At 46.3% G+C, this 16,727-nt stretch overlaps 1 protein-coding gene across 6 annotated transcripts in view; it reads left to right on the plus strand.

The window, feature by feature from the left end:
* The window catches only part of MCC (MCC regulator of WNT signaling pathway), a 426,733-nt gene that overhangs the window by 358,493 nt on the left and 51,513 nt on the right, over positions 1 to 16,727 (plus strand). For all 6 annotated transcript variants that reach the window (XM_019940817.3, XM_019940818.3, XM_073802387.1 and 3 more), the window contains 2 exons: positions 14,764 to 14,910; positions 16,107 to 16,196. In XM_019940817.3, the coding sequence (XP_019796376.3) occupies positions 14,764 to 14,910; positions 16,107 to 16,196 (237 nt within the window). The remainder of the gene's footprint in view (positions 1 to 14,763; positions 14,911 to 16,106; positions 16,197 to 16,727) is intronic.

A 16,727-nucleotide genomic window follows, 5' to 3' on the forward strand; every position in this document is an offset into this window, starting at 1 on the left:
ATTACATATTGCGGTTTTGAATAAATTTCCTCCTCTAACTTGAGTTACTAAAGCACAAGACAGCTCTTGATTGTGACTAGCAAAGGAGAAAAAGCCAGTTCCCCTTCGAGTATTTTCTCCAACTCTGGAGGTTAGTATTAAGGACAGCATAGTGTGATGGTACCACACTCTGTGCCAGGGCTCTGTGACCACCTGGAGTCACAGCTTGATCTCCCAAGCCACTGTGAGTCTCTGGTCAGTTACCTAACCTCCCGGTTTATTCCGCCGTGAAGTGGGGGTAATGATAGTACCCAGTGCAGGGAAACTAGGTAATCCTCATGAATTATCTAAGCACTTAACCAACGCATGGCATGCAGTAAATGCTCAAAAGCTATCAGTAATCGTTTGGGATGAAATTCAGAGATACCTGTTTAGTAGTCTGGAAAGATTAACACCATACCGTCTTTCTTCCCCCAAGAATTCTTATATATTTGAAGGACTCTTAGAACTCTTAGATGGACGTTGAATAACTACACACACACACACACACACACACAATACTCAAAATCTTTCTTCTGATCACATTTATTACCGTGTAAGTTTTGCAGTTAATATGGCTTTATTTAAATTTATATAATTTATATAAATTTATATATTTTATATAAATTTATATAATTTATATTTCCAAATAAAAATATATTGGGGAACTTGTATCTCTTCCTCAACTGGAAATTTCCTCTGGAATTTGTATACATACCCATGAATTAGATTTATTTCTCTTTATTTCAAGACAATTGTGGGTGTCAGAATTTGCTAGATGCCTGTAAATGCCAGTTTGCTAGATTTTAAGTGCTGGATGACTTCTACCTACCACCACCCAATATATTTTATTCCCCTGAGGAGAAATCTGTCTTTTGTGGTTGGTCGTTGTGTCTTCTCCATGATATATAGCTCTGAGGAATGACGGAGGTCTAGTTTCATTTCCATCCTTGTGGTACCACACGATAACATGGCTGGTTGGCCTTTCCTGTCTTTCTAGCAACTCAGAATCCAGAGTTCATCAAAGTCGCCTGGAAAGCAATAGAGGCCACTTTTTTTTTTTCGTTGCCCACATTCATTGTATAGAATTTGAACTGACCAGATCAATAGGATTGGTGCTTGCCCCCTGCCTGTAATTAAACAGAGTGCTCTCAGGAGGTTTTCTGAGCCTTGTTCAAAATTTAATTAAATTAGATCTTTAATGTCAGCTAACAGATTGGGCTACTTGGCAGAGCAGTAACTAAGGAACAACAGGCAGACAGTTTTTATTACTGGTCCCGGCTCATTATTAAATGAGGTAATCATTTAGGTCTTCATGCTCTGTAATAGAACCGCTCATTTCCTCACACTGAAAGGAGCGGGTGTAATTTAGGCAACATAGAATTAATTACTCTAGAAAGGGAAGCATTTGGCTGTTCATTCATTCATTTTGTAAACATGATTGGTCATCTTCTCTGTGCTAGGCAGAGGGGCTACGGTGATGAACAGGACACAGAACCTGGCCTGAAGGATGTTTGGGAGACAGGCAAATAAACAGGTCATTACAATGGTACATGTCAAGTGATAGGGAGGGATAAACACAGGAGAAGCCCTGAGAACTCATAGGAGGGATATGTGATGGCAGGTCCAGCCTCTCTATATTATGTATTCTTTACCTGATTGTTTAGGTCAACTGCCATGTAGCAAAAATGATCAGTGCTTTCCTCAGATAGTTTGGTAAAGCAAACTGGATGTGACCAGTGGCTCATGAATCTGTGTCCCATTGAACCATAGACTTGAATCAAACACAGGCAACGCACGTTCTTTATGAGATTTTGTACAAACTCTTCAGAAAGTTGTGCAAAGTCAGTTATAGTTTTATTACAGCAAAAAGATACAAATCAGAGCCAGCCAAACTAAGAGACATATAGGTGAAGTCTGAAAGAGGTCTGAAGGCAAAGCTCCCAGCTCTTTTCTTCCCCTGGGGTCCTGAATGGTGTTACCTCCTTTGCGCTGTGATGTGTGGCCAACTCGGAGTATTGCCAACCAGGGTAGTTCACCCAAGCTTCCGAATCCAGAGTTCATATTGGGGTTTAATTCTGTAAATGTGATTGACTGGATTGCTGGCTGTGTGGTTGGATTCAATTCCCAGTTCCTTCTCCTTTAGGGATATCAGGCTGATACCCTTTGGGCCATTTTTAAGTCTGTGAGTCATATCCTTTGGGCCACTTTTAAGTTTGCGAGTCTGCCAGGGGTGGTGGTGCTGCACTGCGTCTACCCACAGTCCTTCTAACGCAGGAGGGATCTCGGAGGTGTGAGGGGTCCGGCACTGTCCTACTTGGGCACGTGTGCAGCTTGCAGGTGTAGCACTCATCCTGTAAACTCAACCGCCTCTGCCGATTTACTGAGCATCCTCTTGTAGGAGCCCAAGAGCCACCCCTAAAGCCATTAGTTCTAAATCCATTGGTGCCTGTTTCTAACTACTGCACTGGTTCTGAACACCTGATCGAATCCACTTTCAGTGTTCGCCCACGTCATCTCGAAGGGCACTTGACGATCAGTGTTCATGCTTAAAGGGAAAGAGGAGTCCAAACCAAATGAAGGAGTCTGCTTAGAAAGAGTAATGACCTTAAAGGTTAACCATGTGTTTTATTATGTACTTCTTTCTACTAATTAATTCATTTATAATATGTACTTACTATTAGGCTGACCACCCTTACTGGGAGATAAGATGTTTAGCGTCATGCTGAGGTGTCCAGAGCTGGTCTGTCTCTGAAGCAGCCATTCACTTCATCTGAATTATCTCCCATGATAGGCTACGTCAGTATCGCTTTGATATTTTTAACTAAAAATCAGTAACAGCAGAGGTATTTCTAGAAGTGAAACTGTTGTGACCTTACATAGGTTAAATAAAGATTCATCTCCGTTTTGCCTTATTTAGCCTTAGATCTCACGTGAACTCTTCCCACTCAGCCTCCCTCTCCGTGATACTTTTCTTGTCTGTATATTGAAAATGCAGGACTGCAAAACAGTACTTTATATTTACTGTGAATTTATATGTGTGTAAATGTGCCTGAATTCTATATGTGTGCATGCAAAAATATTTCAAATAGAGCAGAACAATTTAAGCCAATCTCATAGTTATGGGGGTGGGGGGAGTACCTACGAGTATGGGTCAAAGGATATTTTGAACACTTCTATAGTGTCCTAGTTTATTTTTTTAAGTGTGTATTCTTACAGTTGTATGGTTTTTAATATATAGAAGTAGATTCACAGAAATAGAAGGGAAGCTAATATGCTAAAATATTAAGACGCTAGTAAGTCTAGGCTGTGAAAAGATAGGCATTCTTTTTTCTTTCTACTCTTCCTTAATTTTCAAATTGAAGAAACAAAAAAATAAAGTATGGATTATGGACCATGACTGGTATCTCCCAGCTTTAATAACTTGACATCCACACACAAGCAGTTATTCTCTTTTGTCCTTGATGGAAATTTGTTCATATCTTACCTGTTCCATTTCTCTTAGGAGTTTCTTTTTTTTTTTTTTTTTTTTGTGGTACACGGGCCTCTCACTGCTGTGGCCTCTCCAGTTGCGGAGCACAGGCTCCGGACGCGCAGGCTCAGCGGCCATGGCTCACGGGCCCAGCCACTCCGTGACATGTGGGATCTTCCCGGACCGGGACACGAACCCGTGTCCCCTGCATCGGCAGGCGGACCCTCAACCACTGCGCCACCAGGGAAGCCCAGGAGTTTCTTTATATGAGGAAGAAAATGCCAATATTAGCAAATTTTAAATTCATAAAATACTTATTTTAAAAAAAACAACCACCCTGTTTTCACGTTCCCAGCCCTAATCTGGCCTCGTAGGAGGGAGCTGAGAGGAGGGCGATCTTGCTCCAGTGTTTCCTTCCACCTCGGTTTGGGAGTCCCGGCTGGCTCTTCCTTTGTGTGACTGGAGTATTAGTCAAGATGAGGATAGGTTACACAGCAGTAGCAAACTAACCCCCCAAATTTCAGTGGCATGGCCCACCAAAAGAGCTTGTTTTCTGGTTGCACTGCACGTCCAATGCAGGTTTAGAGATGAGCGCACAGCTCTGCTCCATGTACTCACTCAGGAACCCAGGCTGATGGTAACCCATTATCTAAAACATCACTTGAACAGACTCACCCCTATATCTGAATGCTTCTGCTCACAGCCCATTGGCCAGAACTATACAGATGCTCCACCTAACCGTAGAGGGGCTGAGAAATATGAAGGGAGCACATGGGTATTTGTTGAGCCATAAATGTTCCTAACACAGCTGATTTATTTGCTTTGAGTATGATACCAGATAGACTTGGACAGGAATCAGGGTGCCAGAGAAACTGGCGGTTTCACTCATCCATCTCGAGGTGGCTCTCAACATGCGTGACAGAATCACTGGGAAGCTCTTTCAAAGGATAGATGCCCAGGCCCTTCCATGAGCCACCAAATCAACGCATGGGGTGTAGGACCCTCGTACACTTCCCTGTTGTGATCCCAGCCATCTCCCAGACAGGAAAGGGGAGGCAGTGTCCTTCAGTCACTGGGCGTGTTCCGAGAGGCTCTCCAGCCATCTTTACCTCTCTCCCCACAGGTGGAGTGAAAAGAGAGAGAACCACAGCCTTCTGGCCCTTTCTATTCATGCCTAGCCTGCTCCTCCAGGGGCCACAGTATGCCAGTGATGAATCTTGCATCTGAAACAAGAGAGGTTCCCAACCCTGTCTGTCCACTCACCAGGGTCACATGAGCTATAGGAGTGGGTGCGGAGAGGGGTGTGCTCATCCTAGAATCTAGCAGGACACGGGCACCCTGGGGCTCCAAAGGCAAGGTGCATTGCCTGGCATAGGGGAGGACTTCCTGTGCTACCCGATGAGGGAAAATTGTTTTACAAGGTGCCACCCACCAATGCCTTTTTTTTTCAGTGCAGTCTTGATAGCTTATTTTTAAGGACGCATTAATAATATTAATAGTATTAACATTCTTTGGATATTTTCAGACTAAACATACCCCTCTTGGACTAAAAATAGGTACCTCTGAAGGCAAAGCAGGACGCAGAGCCTGAATTGTGACACTGAACATGTTTTGAGCATTTACTTGTGATGAGCAGTGATTTATGCACATCTCATTTAGTCTGCACGAGAACTCTACAACAGGTACTATTACACCCTTCTTAGACATGAGAAAACTGGGGCCCACAGAAGTTTAATAACCTTGGTCTGTGCTCACATTAACTCTTAGCACCAAAGCTTCGGCTCTGGTGGCCTTACTGTGGGATGCAGCATTCATTTTTTCTATTGTTTGGACTCCTTTCCTGCGTTCTTTCTGCTCTTTTGCCCATTTCTTCTCCTGCTTCCACACAGACCCGAAGTAAAGCATCCTCTGTTATAGTAACGTGGGTGCCAGACTCGTTAGGGTACCATCCATCAGTCTTCCTGGCATTCCAAAACAACACAAAGTGAAGACAAAATACGTCTGTTTCCTACAGAAAAGGCTACGTGTGCATATGTTTGTCTTGAGCCCGACGGAGCATTATTGGCAAAGCCTGTCACCCGTCTTCTCTGTAGTTCGAGGGAGCTTTAAGTGCAATCCAAGGCGGAGAAGCCTCAAAACTGATTTCCTCGTGTCTTCTTTGGAAACTGTTTCTAAAAGGGCTTTGTGCACATCTGTACCACGGAAACTGTGAAGCAGCTTTTTTAGCTGTGGGCACTGGTGTTGGCTTATCCATCCCTGTCTCCCTTCTCCAGCCTCTGCTCCTGTGAGGAAGTCCAGCTGCGTAAAGGCCAGCTCTTGGCTATAAAGCACGTAGCTGACTCCGTTTGTTTGAAAGCTGGTAAGAAATGAGGAAGACAGCCAAAGCGCTGACCTTTTCCCTGACACAGCCACTTAGGTAATCCAGTCCAGGTTCCTTCGTGGGCTGTAGAACAAAAGAATACAATACACCCATCACATCTTCAGAGAACGGAAATGCTGCTGGGCTTGCTTTCCTCCTTCTGTAAATAAATTCTGATTTCTTATCTGTTGGAGGCCAAGAAAGAAAAGTCTTATAAAATCTCCAATAGGAGGAAGTGGTTCTCTGCAAAACACTCCCCAAGCCTGGACTGAGAGGAGGCAGCTTTCTCGAGACTCCACCAGACTTACCGCCTCAAGCTCGTTCAGTAGAACTTTTCCGGCCCAGTGATCCTCAGCCTGCTGCAGGGTAGAAATCATCTCATCTCAGCCAGCCGCAATTCACAGTGAAACTATGGATTACAACCTAACGGCCTGAAATTACGGCTACGCAGCGACCGCTCCTCCGTTATCATCAGCGGAACACGCTCGTTCTTTTATGGCTAATAATAATGTTTCTCATCCTACTCAGGACTCCGGTGCCACCTTTCTTTCGCGCTTGTCACTCATCTGTGGACCACATTCACAGATGCCTTCATCAGCACGCTCGGTCCTCTCGTTGTCTGTGCTCCTATCATGGTCCTGGGAGAGCGAAGGGCCAGTAGCTGCTCCACTTACGCCCGCCCCTGCCTCACTCTCCCGGTGAACTGCCCGCCTTCCCAGAAAACTACCTCTGTGCCCACCCCAGCGATCTTTGTCTGCGACAGACTCTTCTTCCTCGCCAGCATCTCTCTCTCTGGCTCTGCACAATCTCTCAGGCTCCCGAGTGCCCATCTTTGTATTTACTTTCTTTCATTTGTTTGTTTTCAATTTGGCCTGCGGGGCAGAGAAATAAGCTAATTACATCCCTCTGTTAAAGCATGCTCATTGATCGTGAAAAGGCCCTCTTTTAATTTATGTATTGCTTTTCTCTCCCACTCCCTCTCCCTCACTTTTATGTGTGTCCTTATACACAGTGTTTTGTGTGTTGTTTTTAATTTACATCAGTCATGTCGTGCTGTAGACTTTTTTCTTTGTTTCCCCCGAGCGCTCTGATTTTTAAGGTCTGTCCATGTCGCTATGTATGCACGAGGTCTGATGGCCTCCTGACATTCTGTCGTGCCCCCACCATGGTTACCGCGCCTGACATCCAGACCTCCCACTACCACAAATAGCACTCCAGTGCATAGTCCCGTGCACATGTCGTCTTTGGCCCTGTGTGGAAATTCCTCTGGAATACATGTCCGGGAGTGAGGTTGCAGAGTCCTGGGGTGTGCATGTTCTTACTTGGACCAAATCCTGCAGTGCAGCTTTCCAGACTGGCCCACCCATCTGTCCGCTCACCGGCAGCATAGGAAGGTTCCTTCTGCCCCTACATCTCCGCCAGTTTTTGTGCTGATCATTATTCCTCTTAACACCATTCTTTTTCTGAGTTCAGTGTTCTAATTCCTGAAAAGCCTGTGTCCTTGGGAAGTTCTTTCAGCAAAGGTCTACGGGTGCCTAATTCTTAATCTTTGAGAATATCTTTATTTTTTCCAACACGCTTCATGATAGGGGTATAGTTTCTTGTTGTTGCTTAGACAGATGACCACCAACAGTGGCGTAAAATAACACAGATTTATTAATCAGCGTGTCATCGGGGCTGTGTTCCTTCTCAGTTGTGCTTCCTCATTCCTGCAAATTCCCTCTTGCCACGTAAGGTCATATATTCACAGGTTTCCAGGATTCAGGTGTGGACATCTTTGGGGGCCATTCCTCAGCCTACTGTAGTAGGCCAGGTATTGGATTTTAGGGTGACAGCTTTATTGGCGATGTTCAACAGATTGTATTGAGACCGACGCTGTGTCAGACACTGTTCAATGTGTTGAATACAGTAGTGAGTGAAACAAACCTACTCCCCTGCCCCAGAGCCTGTGTCATCTCTCCCCACCTGACAGCTTTAAGATTCTCTCTTTATCCTTTCCGCTCGCCCTACATTTGCACCGCAGTGTTTCTAGATGCGCCGTGTTTTCATCCTCTTCTTCCAGTTAGCACCAGCTGCATAACAAACCACCCCAAACATGGAGCCCTAAAACAGCAGTCATTTACTGATAACTGCATCCTCCTGGGGATGACTGGGCTCCAGTGGACAGTTCTCTCTCTTGGGCTCAGATGTGGTCGCAGTCAGATGGTGGCTGGAGCCAGAGTCGTCTTGAAGGGTTCCTTACTTGTTTGTCTGGTGGGTGAGGCTAGCTGCTGTCTGGACCTTAGCAGGGACTGTTGGTCAGAGCACCCACAAGCATCCTCTCTGTGTGGCCTGTGCTTCCTCACGACAGAGTCGGCGGCGTGTAAGAGAGCTAGGCAAAACTGTATTGCCTTTTCTAACCTAGCCTTGGAAGTTATGTGGTAGCACTTTCACTACACTCTCTTCATCAGATGCAATGTCTCAGGCCAGGTGTGTGCAACGAGAGGGGAACTAGAGTCCAGTGATGGAGAGACTATCAAAGCATTTGCAGACACATCTAAAAACTGCCACAACTACTTAGCACCTGACATGATACTTAAGTCTCGAGACTTACGTTGGTCTCTACATCTGGAAAGCTCACCTGTTCTCTTTTCAAATAACGTTTCTCTGTCATTATCTGTGTTCCTGTCCTCTGGAACTCCTTTAAAAGTGTGTTGAAAGGGCTTCCCTGGTGGCGCAGTGGTTAAGAATCTGCCTGCCAATGCAGGGGATGCAGGTTCGAGCCCGGGAAGATCCCACATGCCGCGGAGCGGCTGGGCCCATGAGCCTTGGCCGCTGAGCCTGTGTGTCTGGAGCCTGTGCTCCGCAATGGGAGAGGCCAACAACAGTGAGAGGCCCGCGTACCGCAACAAAAAAAAAAAAAAAAGTGTGTTGAAGCCTCTCAGTGACACTTGCATATTTTGTCCTTCCTTAGCTGCCCATGCTGTGTTCTGAATTCTCTGTACTGTGCTCCTGTTCACTACTGCTCTTTCAGTTTATCCAGTCTAAAGCTTAACCTATACATTGATTTTATTTCATTGACTACGTTTTCCATGGGCTTTTTTTTTCATCTACCTATTCTTGCTTGATATCTGCCTCTTTTTGTTTCGTAATTTATTGTGTACAGAAATTACTCCTTCTACCTCTTTAAGGGCCCTAAACATACTTGTGATTGTGATGTGGTTTACTGGTTGCTCTATTCTGATTTCTCCTCCAGTGGAGTCATCTCCTGATTTAGCCTGCTGGCTCTCCAGTCTCATCCTCCTCTCCCTGCAGTCATCCTTCCATGTCAAGCAGCTCCATGGTCCTGGGCTCCTAGTCATGGGAGGCTTACGTCTCTTCCTGTTCTCTAATGATATTGGGTGGTTTACCAGTTAGGTTTCTGGGGCAGTGAGTGGCCTGGCAAAATCCAGACCAGTTTTCAGTGTGAATGTGTAAGATTGGGGTCCCACACTAGGGAGCTAGGATAAACTTGGACTCCACACCCAAATGTGTCACAGGTCTGAGATGTTGGTTTCTTAGGCTTGACCCGTCTGCACAGCCCAGGGGCTCCTTTCCGGCTTCCGGGGCAACGCGCTGAGTCCGCTTCTCACAGATGGGTCGGGCAGGAAGGCTCCCAGCTTGGTGCTGGAGGATCAGCTCAAAAAGCCTGACCTGCAGGGGCCCCTGGCCCTCTCCCCGCCCCACACCCCGGCGTGCACACTCCACGCCCTGCTCTCCATCCCACGGCTCCCTCCTAACCTCTCTAACCTTATTTTTCACTTCATTTCTGGCACCTGGAGATTTTACTATCTTTCTTTGAACCTTGGCAATGAATTTCTTTCTCGTTGTTCCTTTTTATGCAGCATTTCTATGCATTTTTCATAGGAGGACTGTCTGTTTACTTTAGCTGAGGCTGTCATATGCTGGAAATTTCCATTTGTTCTGTATACAGACAGCTACCCCTCCTGTTTTCAGCCCTGCCTCTCATTCTTGTCCTTTGTAGTACCTGCTGGGGCTGCATCTAAACCCGGCCAACCTTCTTCTGGGTAGATGGACCACCTCCCCTCGTATAGTTTGTAGAATTTGCCTTTTTCCATTTTGTTTCTTTCATCAGTACTCTTCCTTCCACTCTGCTTTTAAGGAATGCGCCCAAATCCTCTGTCTGCTAATGCCCCAAGCACATTCTTTTCACTGTTACGGTTTTGATTCTTTTTTTATTCTTTACTACCATTTTCATGAGGTCTCTGGGGTTTGAAGAAAAGAATGCCTTGAGTCAGTCTGCTGTCTAGAATGCAAAAGCTCAGCTGACTTCTCAGTGCTGCTGGGTAAGCCTCTCTCTCTCTCTTTCTGTCTTTCTCTCTCTGTCTCTCTTTCTGTCTCTCTCTCTCTGTCTCTGTCTGCCTGTCTCTCTCTCTCTCTCTCTTTGGGTTATCGGTCAGCTTCCTTTCTCATTTCTGACAGCTACTATTCCCTCCTTCTCTCCTAGCAGAGGACCTTAACTCTTGTCTCTAAGAGAGACAAAAGCCATCAGGTGGGAGCCTCCTGTTTCCCATCCTCATTTTCCAGTCTGCAAACACACCTTTCTTATTATCTATCCTCACCTCTTCTTTCTCTCTTAGAGCAAAAGCCGCCCCTTCCTACTGTCCTCAGTTGAGCCTTCGGTCCAACCAGCTACGTAGAGTCTCTCCTCCCACCCACATGGCTGCACCTTTTCCCTTGGCAACTATATCCACATGTAGAAGTCCAGTTCTGATCTCCTTCCCTCAGATTATATTTCTAATTGTTGACTGAATATCCTTCTTCACACCTCTGATGGTTTCCTCAAATTCAATATATCCAAAGTTGGCATCTTTGTTTATCTCTGAGAAATCAGCTGCTTATGTTTTCACCATTTTGCTGAGTAATATACCATGATCCGCTAAGTCATTCCAGCCACAAGTTTGGGTATCTCGTCCCTTTCTTGAATCGTTCTAGAACTGCATTGACCAATACAGTAGCTACTAGCCATGCAAAACTATGTAAATTTGAATTTCAGTTAAGTAAAATACAGTACAATTAAAAATAAAGTTCCTTAGGTATACTAGGTGCATTGCATGTGGCTTGTGGCCACCGTTGTGGACAGTAGGGCTATATAACATTCCCGTTGTTACAGGAAGTTCTATTGGACGATGCTGGCCTAGGGAGTATTAGGCATCTTTGCTCCCACTTCACTGACGGTATTTGAGCCTTCATCATTTCTCACGTGCAGCTTTGACTCACTTCCTTTCTCTTCCTCACTCCAGTCCATTCTCTTCTCTAATAAAATGATTTTATGAAGCCCTTTTCGCTCTTTGGGAAGTCATTGGACTCTAAGCGAGAGAAGCAGAGTCCTGGCATTTTACTGTCATTTCCTTCCTTGAACCTTCAGAGCCCCCCATGCCTTTTCCTCTTTTTATTTGCTTGTTAAACAGCTACCCAACCTTCCAGATTGCACGCCGGCGTTTCCTACTCTGGGAAGGCAGAATAATGCTTCTTTCACAACGCGGACACTCCTTGTTGGTGTCCCTTCTCAGAGCATGTTTCACGAGGTGTCTGGCTAGGACAGACATCTGAGCCTAGGACTCTGAGCCACTGAAAGATGAGGATCTCACCTTCATACTCTGCAGGTTTCAAATGTACGTAACAGACAAACTTCTCTTCTGGGCCTCTAGATGGGGCCTGGCTACATACTCACTTTAGGAGAAATGAGAAAATGGCCCCTGAAGTCGTGTTCTGTGTTCTGCTCTTGAAGATGTCAACAGCAATTGGGAAAGGCTTTATGGGTGATGAATTACTTTCCCACAGTATCGATTCCTACTTAGGGTTCCTGTGATTCCCAGCTACCCCCTGACTCCAAACCACATATCTGGTTGAAAGAAAGATATTTTCTTTAATAACATATCTTCAGTGAAAGGATAGGTATATTAGTTAATTACCTCAAACTTAGTGACATAAAACAACAAAAACATATTCTCTCACCGTTCTGGAGTCTACAGAATCAGGGTGCTGGCAGGGCTGCACTTCCTCCAAGGGCTCTAGAGAGAATCCTTTCTCGCCTCTTCCAGCTTCTGGTAGCCCTTGACTTGTGGCCAATCCCTGCCTCCGTCTGCACACGGTCTTCTTCTTTGTGTGTCCGTGTCTCAAATCTCCTCTTTTTTCTTACAAGAACGCCAGTCATTAGATTTAGGACCCACCCTAAATCCAGGATGATTTCATCTTGAGATCCTTAGTTTAATTACATCTACAAAGACCCTATTTCCAAATAAGGTCCCATTCACAGGTACTGGGGGTTTAGCACTTGGATATATCTTTTGAGGGGGACACAATTCCACTTACTACAATGGGTAAGAATAAAAGTGAGGACTCTAACAGCAGTCTCTCTCCCCTCTCCTAAGCCTTACCTGAGCTGAATCAGCAGATTGGTTATAGCCTTCATTTCTGTGCATTTATTCATTTAAATTAAGACCCCACCTCCCAAGCCAGAAGAGAGAGGCTATTGAACTCAACCAGCTGTCTCTCTTTCTTCCCATCACAGACTCACTCCACCCCGTTCAGCTGGATTTTTTTCACTGCCTAACCATGATCGTTGATTAATAAAGCGTAGACCAAACTAAGCATGACTATCACCCTTTAGTTTTCAGAGACGTTCTCTGCGTCCAGAACTTTTAATATGAGAATGGGTATTTAGATTTAGAAATCATTTTAAGCATGCGTGCCCATGCACAAGCACACCGTGGAAAATGACTGGAAGCTCTTACTCTGTAGAGTAAGAAAGAACATGGGTACTTTTTCTGGCTTCATTTTTCAGTGTCATCTAAATTTTCTACAGTGGACATGTTTGACTTTAGTGATTAGAAGAAGAAACTTTTTTTTTATAACATGGGTAGTTTTAATGACGCTTTTATAAAATGCCCAGGGCCATTTTTGCTTTTTTAAAAGAGAGATGAGTGGGCCAGTTGAGATTCTAGGAAGCCCAGACCACTGATTGTTTTGGGAATGATTCAGACACTTTTTAGATTTGGGAGTGGTGTTAACACTGTTGATTATTCAGGACCTCGTCAGACTCTCACAGTGGTAGAACTTGAAATCCATGGTCTCTACCAGAGAGGTTTCCCCGGTGCCAGGAAGCTGGCCTGATGGAAAAATGGGTCCTGTCCCTCTGCCATGGGGCACAGAGAGGCACAGTTAATCGGGACCATTCCAGAATGAGCCTCGTAATCTCTCACCAGCAATACCACTTGACTTTGACAGGCATGTGTTTTTCTAGTCTTTAAACTATTTTGAGGGCAACTCTGTGTCTGGCCCTTTATGAGGACGACACACATTTCTGTTAACCCCCAGTTACTGGAAGCCGCAGCAGAGACAGCTTTCAGGCACTTTTGAGCTGTTTCACCATTGAACGTAGTTCTCTCTGGGGGAATTTTCCTATTTTGGCTTCTAATATGCTGATGAATTATTGAAATTTCAATTACTTTTGGTTCCCAATTTAGCAGAGTGGAGACATGCAAGATACTGAATACGAAAAGCTCTCCAGTTGCTTTTAGAGAAGGGTTTGCTTGGAAGGGTTTGGCGTCAGGGCTGGCAGAGGTGCAGCCCTGCTCCTTCTGTGTCGGGGACTAAAGTACCACGTGGCCTTGGCAGTCCCTTAGGTCACTGCTGCTCGAGGTGCGAGTCCCTAACCGGGACCTGGCATCTGCATCTCCTGGGAGCTTGTTAGATACACAGACTCCTAGGCTTGGTCTCCACCTACTAATCAGAATCCCTGAGAGTGGCACCCTGGGCTCTGTGTTTTAACAAGCCCTCTGGGACATCCTGGTACACTGACAAGTTGGGGAAACCCTGCCTTAGATGTCCTGGTGCTAATTTTTCCCAGTGGGGTTGGTGCCCATTTGTAAGGGCCCTTGGATGCTTCAGTCAGTGTGCCCTTTAAGATAGACACTGTACGTAATGATCAAACTGTGATCAAGGTCATCAGAGAGACCAATTTCTAACAGTCATCTTCACTTGCTTGGAACACTTCTCTCTTTGGAAGTCCGTGAGCCATAACCATAGAGAAGCAGAATTTGGACATTTAAATTCTGTGCAGGTAAATGTGTGTTCTAAATGTAATTGAAAGGGCCCTGTGTTTCTCTGTACCGAAGGGCTATTTAGATATTCCTTCCCACTGTCCCCAGGATAATCTCATCTCGAAGTCCCTTGGAGAGAAGCCATGGGTACCATCTCTGCCTCATCACCGTAGCCTCACCTCCTTCCCAGGGCAGGTCTCTCTCCTACACCGTGCACACTGAATAGCTTGCAGTTCTTCAGACACAGTGTGTCATCCAAGCTACTCTCCCTGCCCCACCACCAAAGCCAGCCCCTTACTCATCTCATCCCTTAAGCCCTGCTCACCTGTGAGGCTCTACTCAAGGATGGCTCCCTAATGACTTCAGGTGGAGTCACTCTCTTCGCCTTTTCTGCTTCCTGCAAACTCTGGATAGATATTTATGGCATGCGGGTGCGCTTGTGTTGAAATTGTCTCTCTCCGCTGAGCTCCGAGGTCCACGCAAGACAGATTTCATCCTGGGTTCTGTCCCTTGTGCCCATGTGTGTCAGGCACACGAGGCTGAATGAATAAACATCCCTCAAAGATGGTCATTCTACTTCTGCTGGAAGCTTCCAGTGCCTTAGGAAACATGTTCCCTTCGTACGTTTGAAGAACAGATATACTTGGCCAGCACGTGGCGGACTAGTTAAGAACAGCAGTGCATTCTATGTGGACTCAACCGACTTAGCTTTTCAGGGAAGCCGGTTTCTTAACGTAAATGAAAGCTCTGCCCTCCCCTCCGCCAATCTGGCTGTTCTCCCCTTTGGCCGGGGAACCCACCCGCTGTGTCTGAAGGTGTTCTTTTTTCAGGTTCGAGAGCTTCAAACTAGACTGCAGAGCGTGCAGGCCACAGGGCCCTCCAGCCCTGGCCGCCTCACTTCCGCCAATCGCCCTGTTAACCCCAGCACCGGAGAGCTAAGCACAAGCAGCAGCAGCAATGACATCCCCATCGCCAAGGTGAGCTCCCGGGGACGGCAGGGACACCTCCTGTTATCTGGCTGCCCCAGCCTCCGTGGAGCAGGGCCACTGTGCAGGCATGCAGTTAGCTCAGCTGGCCCCCAGGGGCTTCCTGGGGTCCCGCACAGGCCTCCTGTGCTGGAGCTGCAGGGAGAGATAACCCACTAATGGTTTTTTTTTTTGCGGTACGCGGGCCTCTCACTGTTGTGGCCTCTCCCGTTGCGGAGCACAGGCTTCGGACGCGCAGGCTCAGCGGCCATGACTCACAGGCCCAGCTGCTCCGCGGCATGTGGGATCTTCCCAGACCGGGGCACGAACCCGTGTCCCCTGCATCGGCAGGCGGACTCTCAACCACTGCGCCACCAGGGAAGCCCCCCCCACTAATGTTTTAAGTCTCTCTCGGCTACAGGCTGGACACCAGCTCTCATTAATCAGCCAGCTGGAGCATGTCACAGCTGACAGGTCGTTGTAGAGAGTGAGATGTTTTGTCAGGCTCTGCAGTGCGAAGGGGTGGGCGGAGAGCTGCTCTCGAGGATCAAGGTTCAGCCCAGGAGGGGACCCTGAGTAATGAACCAATGATCTCCCTGCTCACGGGACTGACAGCCCTGCCGGCAGAAAAATAGATTGTGATGGGCAGGCCCTGGCAGCTGTGAGAAGTAGCCCCTCCTTTCTCAGCCACAGCCCCCCCCCCCCCCCCCCGCCCCACTCCTAAGTTGAGTCTGCCCCAGAGAGACTGTTCGAATGATACACGTCCTCTCCCCGGTAGCCCTACCAGTCTCCACAGGAAGGTTGGTTCTCAACCATCAAGTTTATTAAGTCAAGTCAAACCAGTGTTTCTCAACCAGAAGTGATTTTTGTCCCCCAGGGGATATTTGGCCATGTCTGGACACCTTTTTGATGGTCATAGCTGGAGTGCTACTGGCATCTTATGGCCAGAAGCCACAGATGCTGCTGAACACCCCACAATGCACAGAACAGTCCCTACAGCAAAGAATATCCAACCCAAAATGTCAAAAGTGCTAAGGTTGAAAAACCGTGAGTTAAGCGGAAAAACTGGACAAATGAGTCGTTTCTAAGACTTGATGAATCCGTTGAGTTGCCGCAGTTAAAGAGTAGCCCCGTATAAACAGAGTCTCAACAGTGTATATGGGGAGTTACATGTTGTGTTTTGAAAATGCTTTGTTTTGTTTTTTAAGATTGCTGAGAGAGTGAAGCTATCAAAGACCAGGTCCGAATCTTCATCGTCTGATCGGCCGGTCCTGGGCTCAGAAATCAGCAGCATAGGGGTGAGTGTTCATGAGAAGCAAGGCAACAAAGTACCCAGTAAAGCTACACAGTGGTTTATCCGTGATAGAAGAACTTCCAAAGTTCACCCCCAGTAAACCGGTTAGTTATAATAAGAAATCATACCTGATTTCCTTCCAAAGGAGCCAATGAAAATGTATAGTGGTTTGCATGTGGTGAATCACCTCTTCAACTTTAAGGGAGATTTTTTTTTTCTCTAGCTGAAACCATTCAGAAAGAAATGATTTAGGTCTGGTTACTGGCAATGTAGATGAAAGTCTTGAAGTATCTGCTTTAGATCACCCTGCTTCCCCAGAGATGGAGTGAGTCAGGAAGCTCTAAGAGAACTTTACCGTTCGCGCATCCCTCTTGAAAGGGAAGGTGCTCTCCAGTGAGGAGGATTGCTGCCTTTGAAGTGTGGCCAATGATGTGACAGACCAGAACCTTCCAGCTCAGTACTAGAGCTTTCATTTGTAGAGCCCTGAACCCTGTGGGGCTGTAAGCTGATAAATGGTGAAAAGGGAATTTCAGTT

Source organism: Tursiops truncatus, chromosome 3 (assembly GCF_011762595.2).
Source record: "Tursiops truncatus isolate mTurTru1 chromosome 3, mTurTru1.mat.Y, whole genome shotgun sequence".
Lineage (NCBI taxonomy): Eukaryota > Metazoa > Chordata > Mammalia > Artiodactyla > Delphinidae > Tursiops > Tursiops truncatus.